Source organism: Oncorhynchus nerka, linkage group LG14 (assembly GCF_034236695.1).
Source record: "Oncorhynchus nerka isolate Pitt River linkage group LG14, Oner_Uvic_2.0, whole genome shotgun sequence".
NCBI classification, from domain to species: domain Eukaryota; kingdom Metazoa; phylum Chordata; class Actinopteri; order Salmoniformes; family Salmonidae; genus Oncorhynchus; species Oncorhynchus nerka.
Window position 1 is genome coordinate 29,962,975 of NC_088409.1, and position 10,283 is coordinate 29,973,257.

A 10,283-nucleotide genomic window follows, 5' to 3' on the forward strand; every position below is an offset into this window, starting at 1 on the left:
GGTGAAGTTTATCTCCAAGATCTGGAAGGTGGCACCTGAACTCTCCCTCTGTGGGTTTGTTGAGTTTGCTCTGTGTGCTGCCTGAGCTGCTGCATATGCTGCCTGAGCCATTGCCTTCCCTATGGCGCTCCAGGAATTGCTGCAGAGGTTCTGGCTTTTGTGCTTGCAGAACAAATGATGGCTGCCGAAATAGCCCCCACAGGTGGTACACTGGACCAGCCGAGGGTTGCACTTGTGTTTGTGGAGCACGCCTGGTGACCAGAACTCTCGAGAGCAGGCCTGGCAGACATGAGTAGGTTTTGGGCGGGTGTAGGGTTTCAGCAGCATATGAGCAACGCCTTTAGGCTGGCCTGGGCCACGTTTGGAGAAGGCAGGCCGAGGATAGCAAGGCAGAGCTAAGCTGTGCATGTTGACCTGGTGTCTGATGAGGAGCATGTCATTCTTGAATATGCGGCAACACATGTTGCATGAATGAAGGTGCCTTTCCTTGACATGATGGTGCAGAAGAATAGGCAGAGCAAAAGTTTCTTGGCAGAATCGGCACAGCAAGGGACCCGGGGACACCACATCAGGCTCAGGGGTCTGGAAGACACTCTGGCTTGCCTCCAGGGATGGTGGAAAGGAAAACGAGGAGTAGCCCAGATCTATGGTGTCAGGAGAGGGGAGCTGAAGTGGAATATCCCAGGTGGGCTCAGCAGTCATCTGACTCAGGTTTGGTTTCATGTCAATGGAGAGGTTCAGAACAGGATCCCTAAGGACCACAAGGCACTGGACACAGAACGACGAATTTCTAAGGGAATCTCTCCAGCCACAGTTATGGCAGTAGATCTTCTTTGGACTCAGGTCCAATGGCTCTTCCTCAGGAGATGCAGAGGATTGTGGAGCAGTGGGATTTCCTGGTAGGCAGAACAAAAAATATATATATGACAAGGACATCAAATCAGCAAAACAAAACTTTGGAAAAATTGCCTAGAAGTCCCCAGTTCAAGCAGATCATAGTGGGCATTCATAAAATGATGTGCAAGTCCCTGGCATAAAAGGAAGACAGAGGAGAGCTGTGCAATAAAGATGCAAAATACCTGTAAAATCAAACCCAGGTCTCGCTCTGTTTTTTGGTGGCATCTCTAAATGTATCCAGCCCTCAGGTCGAATATGGTATTGAAGCTTGGTGATTGAGAACACGTAAACAGGGGACCAAATGAATCAGGTGAGATCAATTGGATAAGTTCAATAAATTATAGGTTTACATTTATTTTTAATAGCTACATGGCCCTATAAAAAACAGTGGTTCCAATATAATGACGGACTATGTGTGTAGGAAAATGTTTTACAAATCAGCAAGCTCACAAGATACTTTAAGCTTAGATACATACATTTTGATAACGCAAAAAAGCAACTCAAAGTGTAACTTTATTTTAAAACGCAATACTTTTTTAAACAGCAGAGGGCGTAGTAAACTAAATTATGTTAATCTTGCTATCAGCACAGGGCATCTGCTTTCGTATTAATTACTCCTTGCGCGACGGCAAAAACCCTATATTTCATTTAGATTCAGTTTTTTCGTTAATCCATCATACTTTACAAATAGCCTGTCCACTTTTTCAATTACCTGCGCTAGGTGAGGGATTACGTTTGGGATTGTCCGCAGAAAGATTGGTTGACCTATGGTCAGTGATTTTTTTTGGGCCTACTTACTACCTTTAAGAATGTTTTAATTCCGAATTTAATTGATAATCGTCTGTCTGTAGTTACAGCTGCTAGGCAATAGCGGGTGACGTCACAAAGCACAAATTAATAAAAATAGGGGGTAATGAAGGACACATTGAAAGGCAAACAGACAAATGTATCATTCTGTAGCAGCCCTCCGGGCACCTTTATTACATATTGGCAGAGTGTCCAGGCATGTGTCCAGGCATGTTACATGGGGAGAACAATGAAAACAAGAAAACGTCCATTCAGGCCTCTGGTCATTTCGTCATCATGCCAAACTTAAACCAAATAATTTATGTAAAGTTCATTAGAATATTTATGACATTTAAATTAAGTATAACAAATCAGTGGCAGGATTATCCTAATTTGAGTCATTGACTATTAGTCTTCTTTACAACCATTGTTTAGGATGAAATTATTTTAAAATCTATGCATGACACCAAAGAAACATTGGGCCTAAACCAAACAAATTGAAGAGGATAAATACACTGATATTTGTTATGCCCTGCACATTTAACAATAGCAGTACAATTTAGAAGTTAATCATAATTGAAAGTTTGGCATTACAATGCACCACTACATGAACCAGAAACCGTATATAAACAGATGCAATTTCTAAGAGACGTTATGTAACTCCCAAACATTTACAATCCATGGTTCACTTATCACAATAATCTTTTTCAAAAAGTAAATAGCCAACAGGTTTTATAAAATGCACGGTGGTTGCATTTCATCTTCTACTACAGAAAACGTACTTAGCAATATAAAAATCATAAAACAAACAAGAAAGGCTCCATGTCAGACAGCATGAAAGCCATTTTACATACACCTCTAAAAATAATGTAAAAACAGTAACTCAATTCTCATGATCATCATTTAAAGATAATCAAAACAAAGGGAACAAACACGATACCCAAAACTAATTATTGTCGCTCTTAGTCCAGAAAAGAAACAGATGGGTTTAACAAAGACTAACATCTTTTGGTTAGTAAGTCAGTCACTCCAAATGTGATGTGTGTCTTGAACATCCTAACACAATCCAAAAATGACAAATGCTGAACAGTCAGTGGGACACCTCAGGTCACCTGTTAAAAATCCTGCAAGAAATTCCTCACATTCTAAAAACACCTCAAACTTATGATCTATATTTTACGCTCAACCTCAAACAAAAACCCCTGACCAAATTCAAATTCTTTAAAACCCCTCGGATACTTCGTCCCCCTCCCCAATCACTTTACAGAAATCCCCCTTCCCCATTCTGAATTATCTCTTGCTGCGGCCCGCCGCCTCTTGCTTCTCCTCCTCCTCCTCTTCCTCCTCTGGGTGGCTGCTCTGCTGGTGGCCCTTCAGGTTGCTCTCTCGGCCAAAGCTCTTGCCACAGGTAGGGCAGGCGTAACGCCCCTTGGTGTGTGCCCGGTTCTTGTGGGCTTCTAGCTGCTCGGGACGGGCAAAGCTCTCCTCACACTCCTCGCAGGGATGGGCCTTACGTGGGGTGTGCTTTTCCTTCTTGTGGGCGCGGAGCTGGGCCAGGGCAGGGAACGTGAGCTCACACTCAGGGCAGGGGTGTTGCTTGGGTGGAGCGGGAGCCGCTTTGGGTTTCTTCTCCTCTGCTGTGGCTTCACTGTCATCTTCTCTGGCCTCCTCACCTGCTGCTTTAGGACGGCCTCGCCTGCCACCTCCTGCTGCTGCTGCTTTCCCCTTGGTCTCAGCCGGAGCTGCTGCAGCCTCCTCTGCATTGTTTCCAGTCTCCACCTCCTCTGTGCCCTCTTCCTTCTTCTTTCTCCTCTTCCCTTTCTTCTCTCCGACCGTTGCGTCCTCTGCTTTTAAGGGCCGTCCGCGCTTCTTTGCAGGCGAAGCACTGCCGTTGCAGTGCTGGTCACCGGCGTGGTTCTCCTGGTGCATTATTAGCTCAGACTCGGTCTCGAAGCCCCGGTTGCACTTCCCACAGCGGTGGGTCTTGGTAGGGTCATCTGGCTCATCCACCTCTGCCTCTGGACGGGGGTGCTGGGCCAAGCGGTGGGTACGAAGGAGGGCAGGGCTGCGGAAGGTCTCACTGCAGTCCTTACACACAAATTGCCTCTCTGGACAAACCTGTCTCCTGTGGGTCGTCAGCTGAGGGGGAACAGAGAGTGAACAGAACAGAAATGTGAGTCAAGGCTGAGGGAAGAGTCCAGTGATTGACATTAACTGTTCTAGCCACAAGCAGGACTGTGTTTTTACTTGTCTGAAAGCTCAAGTCGCAAAAAAAAAAGGGATCTGTAACACCATGGGCCAAAAAGGTGACTGAAAACTGTGTTGAGTGATGCAAGGAACCATTTCACAAAATAACATTAATTATCAACACTGGTATTGACAATAGAAGGCTGCTGGTCTCTGATCCCATGTACTACATCTCCTCCTAGTGGCCTTTAGCAAAGGCACACAACCCCCACAAAGTAAAATATTGCACTGATATAAAAGGCTACTGTATAAAACATGGTACGTCAACCCTCCATCTGGAGAGCTACTGGGTGTGCTGGCTTTTGATCCAACCCTGGTCAAACACATCAGAGTCAAGGTCCTGTTGAGTAGCTGATGTTTTACAATGTGGTGTGTTCAAGCAGGGCTGGAACAAAAGCCTGCATCCAAAGTAGCTCTCCAGGAGGATAGTTGGCCACCCTGCAACATTACAATTACAACCAAATACTTTTTGATATCTTTATAGAATAATTCCCTTACTCAATGTACCGGGGATCAAATGGCTAAGGTGGGAGAGGTAGCTAACTAAGATCTTTAACTATTTGTAAAGTTAAAATATTCAGTGTTCAGGGAAATGTTGACAGCATAGGAGTTACTAGTCAATAACTTATTTTATTACTTTGTCAGAATTTCATGGCCAGTATTGAATAGAGATTCTTAGCCAATTTTGAGGTCGAGACGGTATTACAAACAGTAGGCAGCATTGGTTTCATCAACTGCGCACCCGTATCAACTGAACTGTCGACAATTTACGGTTATACACAAGTGCCAGTGGAAAGTTATTTTAGGACACCGAACATTAATAAATGCTAATAGCTAAATAGTTAGCGAGAACCAGCTATAGTACACAATGTTTTGAATTGGCAATTAGTTAGTCTGTTATTATTTTACCTGCTGAGCAAACATCTCTCTCTCTCTATCCCTCTATGACAACAGCCCACGGACACCCACGCAGGCGATGTACACACCATGACCTTTCCAGGATTTTCATTTCTGACCAAAAATTTGCCCTAACTGGGAAAATAACTCACTAACTAGCAATGAATATCAACAAATGTGCACTTAGATCAAAACGCATCTCGCGACTGCATGATTGAAAGACCCCTCATGCCCTTCAACACAGGACTACAATAATTATACTCCGATGCACTCTGCATAGATTGGGAGGACAGTGAGAGAAACATCACATCCGGAGGACAATTATATCCAATTCTGATCAGAGTAGCCTAATTGTTTGATAGTGATTTCTTTACTTGTCCATTTGGACAATTTCAATCTATAATCTCCTTGCTTGAAAATGTTTTATTGCCCTGGGCAAGCGTTAATGTAGCCTAGGTGGCAAGTAGCCTAGGGGTTGGAGTGTTGGGTTAGTGAGTAAAAGGTTGCTGATTCGAATACCCGAGCAGACAAGGTGAAACTGTCGACGTGCCCTTGAGCAAGGCACTTAAACCCTTATTTTCTCCAGGGGCTCCGTACTATAGCTGACCCTGTAAATCAACACATTTCACTGCACCTATCCGGTGTATCTGACGATAAAAACACATTTATTTATTTATTATGTCGAGACCTTGAGTCTGACACTTTACTAGTTCATTTCAAGCAGTGTTACACTAAACATATATTGGTTCAGAACCTGTGTCACTGTTCTGCACTCACCTCAGAGAAGGTGCGGAAGCTCTCCTGGCAGTGGGGACACTTGAAGGGCTTGTCCTCCTTGTTGTGTGAGCCCTGGTGCTGGGTCAGCTCCTCAGAGGACGGAAATGTACGGTCACACACATAGCAGGTGAACAGAGTATCTCCCTGGGAAGAAAATACAGACGTGCATAAATTATGTTATGCCACAAATTCCTACTGGTCTAGTCTGGAAATAAGCATTTACAGTTGAGGTCAGAAGTTTACATACATCTTAGCCAAATACATTTAAACAAAATTTCACAATTCCTGACATTTAATCCTAGTAAAAATTCCCTGTCTTAGGTAAGTTAGGATCACCACGTTATTTTAAGAATGTGAAATGTCAGAATAATAGTAGAGAGAATTATTTATTTCAGCTTTTATTTCTTTCATCACAGACCCAGTGGGTCAGAAGTTTACATACACTCAATTAGTATTTGGTAGCATTGCCTTTAAATGGTTTAACTTTGGTCAAATGTTTCATTTCACCCCCAAACATGATGCTGCCACCCCCTGTGCTTCACGGTTGGGATGGTGTTCTTTGGCTTGCAAGGCTCCTTTTCCCTCCAAACATAACAAGGTTCATTATGGCCAAACAGTTCTATTTTTGTTTCATCAGACCAGAGGACATTTCTCAAAAAAGTACGATCTTTGTCCCCATGTGCAGTTGTAAACCATAGTCTGGCTTTTTTATGGCGGTTTTTGAGCAGTGGCTTCCTTCCTACTGTGGATATAGATACTTTTGTACCTGTTTTCTCCAGCATCTTCACAGGGTCCTTTGCTGTTGTTCTGGGATTGATTTGCACTTTTAGCACCAAAGTACGTTCACCTCTGAGACAGAACGCGTCTCCTTCCTGAGCGGTATGACGGCTGCGTGGCCCCATGGTGTTTATAATTGCGTACTATTGTTTGTACAGATGAATGTGGTACCTTCAGGCATTTGGAAATTGCTCCAAAGGATGAACCAGACTCGCGGAAGTCTACAATTTTTTCCCCCTGAGGTCTGGCTGATTTCTTTTGATTTTCCAATATTGTCAAGCAAAAAGGTACTGAGTTTGAAGGTAAGCCTTGAAATACATCCACAGGTACACCCCCCAATTGACTCAAATTATGTCAATTAGCCTATCAGAAGCTTCTAAAGCCATGACATCCTTTTCTGGAATTTTCCAAGTTGTTTAAAGGCAGTAGTGTATGTAAACTTCTGACCTACTGGAATTGTGATACAGTGAATTCTAAGTAAAATAATCTGTCTTTAAACAATTGTTGGAAAAATTACTTGTGTCATGCACAACGTAGATGTCCTAACCGACTTGCCAAAACTATAGTTGGTTAACAAGAAATTTGTGGAGTGGTTGAAAAACAAGTTTTAATGACTCCAACCTAAGTGTATGTAAACTTCCAACTTCAACTGTATGTTGGTCTGAAGCTTATGACATGACAGAAAACATTTTAAGGTAAAAACAGGGCTTCAGTAGGTAATACCTTCTAGAAAGTGCTTTGATTGTTAGGCAGGTTGTGTAGTAGCATACCTGCTGGAGCTGCTGCTTGTACTCCTCACGATGGCTCTTCTTCATGTGCCTCTCCTTGGCTTTGGAGTTACAGAAGGTGATGAAGCACTGGAAACACTGCAGGTTCTCATGCTGATCTGTGAGAAGAGGGGGTCAGTGATATGACAGCTGAATATGCATTGCCTTCCCTACCTAACAGATTGATTTCATTCAACCCAAAGAAAATCTGTATTTGTCTATGTGTAGGGCTGTGACGATCATTACATTTTGTCAGACGGTGATTAGCAAGCAAATGACTGAAGATCTCAGTAATTGACTGATAATTAACAAACACATTTAGCATCTCCAACAAGCCACTGATGCAGACCTTTGGAACAACTACATTAAAAATATATATTTTAAAAAGTCTAACAAATTCATGTAATATCACAAAACCATTATTTATTTTAGACAGGTCTAAAGAAACAAAGAAAATGTAGTCTAGTTCAGAAGAACAGAATATCATACTCAGAGTTGTCCTTATGTTAGGCCCTGATCTGGCTATGCCATATGGCTGTGGGCTACACTAGATCATTTGGGAGAAAAGATTTGCTTAGAATTCCATGGCATTATTTTATAGTTTTCAGAATACAATTGAAAATAGCTGAACAGAATTGAAAGGATATTTTCTCCAAATTATTTGAGAGATTGCGCACATGCGGCTATTCTGTGTTGAAAGGTTAAAAAAAAGGTTATATGATTAATTTAGAGTAATGTAACTTTAGTTGTAACAAATGTTTGGTTGTGTTTTGATTTTTAATACATTCTTGGCTGCATGATGCAACTAAAGTTTTTTTTTTTTTTTTTTTAAGTTGCATGAAAGGCTTGAGCTCTGCTTAGTTTTTTTGGCAAGGCTGTACACACTTCATTAGTTTTCTCATTCACCATTTGACAAGCACTTGATAATGCCTCGATTTTCCCATCTGCATCCTCTGTGGGCTGTAATGCCCCCTAAAATAATCCATGTACTTTGCAGACAGTGGCCTTTGTGCCCTTGGGCTGAATATAATAATTATAATTCCCTTCTCCCGGCTGTGTGCCGAAGCACCTCTCACTCGCTCTCCATCACGTGATCAGGTTTTTCTCACAGGCTAAAAATGGTGACAGACACGTCGGGGAGGCAACTCTGCATGTCCTTATCCAATTCGGAAGTGCATATTGAAGATATCGCAATAACTGTCCCAATTTACTATTCATCAGCCAACAAGATGAGTAGACCCAACGAACAGCAAACGCACTTGCCTATGTCAATCGACTATCGCCCATAATACAAAAGTTGACCTATTCCATTCTGTGAGAGAAATACATATTCCTAACAGTCTGGGACAGTTGTGGGATGCAATAGATCCCAAATTAATACAACCACTAGCATCAAAAAACTTGTTTCAAGCAATGAGCCTGGCGCAAGAGATGAGAACGGCATAAAATGTTGATAAACTATTAGGCTATTTCTTCACATTATAAGCGCAGCAATGTGCACATAGCAGTAGGTTATAAGCGCAAATGTTCCATTAGCAGGAAAACACTATTTTCAAAAGTGTGATTATGCATGTAATGCTTTTATGATAAAAGGTGCATTTTTATGGTGTAAACTATCTTCTCTGAACTTGAAACTTACGCACAGAGTATTTATGCCAGTTAAGCTCTACACCCGCTGAGAAGCAGATTAATGTGCTGCATTTTAACCAGTTATTTGGCCACTTTATTTGTGATACAATCCTTACCAAACAAACATGGAGTCCTATGGGGTAGGCTACATGAGGTTTGTGACTATGATTTGAAAAAGTTGCAAAACAAATGCAGTTTGTCTTAAGCTGGGTATTATATTATTCACAAGTGATATGCTAATATTGTCACCCATCACACTATAATTGATTTAATCTTGTCTTCACATATACTAAATAATATATGTGTGAAATTTGTTTTGATTTAGAACGGACCGTTATCATGCGCCTGTCTCAAAACAGAGGCAGCAGTGGAAAAAAACCCACATGTCATCTATGCACTTAAATAGCAAATAGAGGATGCTTTTCCCATGGTTCATTATCATGGATGTCAGAGTGACAAGAGGGACAATTGCATGCTGAGTACCAAGCAGTTAGGCAGTTTGGTTGGCTACTAATGACCATCAGCAGCATCAGAACTTGGAGAAGCCTAATTGCCGTGACTGAACGGTCACATGGAATTTGACTGCAGCCATGACTCGTGACCGCCGGTGTGGCGGTAATACGGTCACCGTAACAGCCCTATCTGTGAGCCATTACAAAAACTTAAAACAGTAGAGTAACTGCCACCCAATGTGTGCATCTTTTAAGGTCTTTGTATAAGTAATTTATGGTACCCCAAATCATATGTTTGTATACTTTTGTATGTGTACTGTTTTTTTCTGCAATAAAAATACAATTTCAACCAAAATAAGTAACTGCCACCCAACTCACATGGTTGAATGGTGGGTGGAGGCGGTGCTTTGAAGGAGGAGATGGGTTTGTAGGGTTCTGCTGGTTTTTCAGTGGTCAGTTCTGCAGGGGGATCTGGTGGCCCCTTCCCCATCACTATCTCCTCTATATTCAGTATGTCTGAGTCCATCGTGGGAGACTGGATGTCCTGAAAAGTTTAAACATAAGATGATCGACTTAGCCAACCAGGGAGGTACATTAATATGTAATGTAGCCAGATGGGTTTTAATATAGCTAATAATAAATTATCACATTGCAAGCTTGATAACTGAGAAGTTATGACATACTTTTAAAATAACTAAGTGTTGTGCACAGGCATATCTCAATTAAATCCCACTTATTTGGACTGAATGCTAAAAATAAAAAAGGGTTCACTGACTTTATGGCTGGCTGGCTAATTCGATGTTAGTTGCGAACAAAGTTGTTGACTAGATAACTACATAGCCAGCTGTTAACTAACATTAACTACAGCTAGCTAAATGCCCATAATTGATTTAATAGCTTTAATTTGCTTGCAAAAGTTAGACATAAGAACGTTAAAACATGCACAGCTAGCAGCTCAATGCGCTAACGTTAGCTGAAATAGGCTCCCAAACCAACAAGGCCCTAAAGTTAGCTAACGGTGAGAAGATTGGCCATATCAGCTAACGGTAGTAAG

At 41.9% G+C, this 10,283-nt stretch overlaps 1 protein-coding gene across 1 annotated transcript; it reads right to left on the minus strand.

Moving 5' to 3' along the window:
- Positions 1-1,846: 1,846 nt before the first annotated feature.
- Positions 1,847-9,879, minus strand: LOC115122432 (zinc finger protein 316-like). Its single transcript, XM_065027956.1, has 4 exons — positions 9,608-9,879; positions 7,152-7,267; positions 5,605-5,748; positions 1,847-3,822 (listed from the first exon to the last, which is right to left on the minus strand). The coding sequence occupies exons 1-4, from the start codon at positions 9,753-9,755 to the stop codon at positions 2,974-2,976; spliced, it is 1,257 nt and encodes a 418-aa protein (XP_064884028.1). The 5' UTR covers positions 9,756-9,879; the 3' UTR covers positions 1,847-2,973.
- Positions 9,880-10,283: the final 404 nt, after the last annotated feature.

Excerpts from the sequence above, each read along its gene's own strand:
- LOC115122432 (XM_065027956.1), bottom strand. The coding sequence starts at position 9,755 with ATGGACTCAGACATACTGAATATAGAGGAGATAGTGATGGGGAAGGGG. Across the intron at positions 7,268-9,607 it reads TCCACCCACCATTCAACCAT|ATCAGCATGAGAACCTGCAG; the intron begins GTGAGTTGGGTG and ends CTCTTCTCACAG. Across the intron at positions 3,823-5,604 it reads GCTTCCGCACCTTCTCTGAG|CTGACGACCCACAGGAGACA; the intron begins GTGAGTGCAGAA and ends GTTCCCCCTCAG.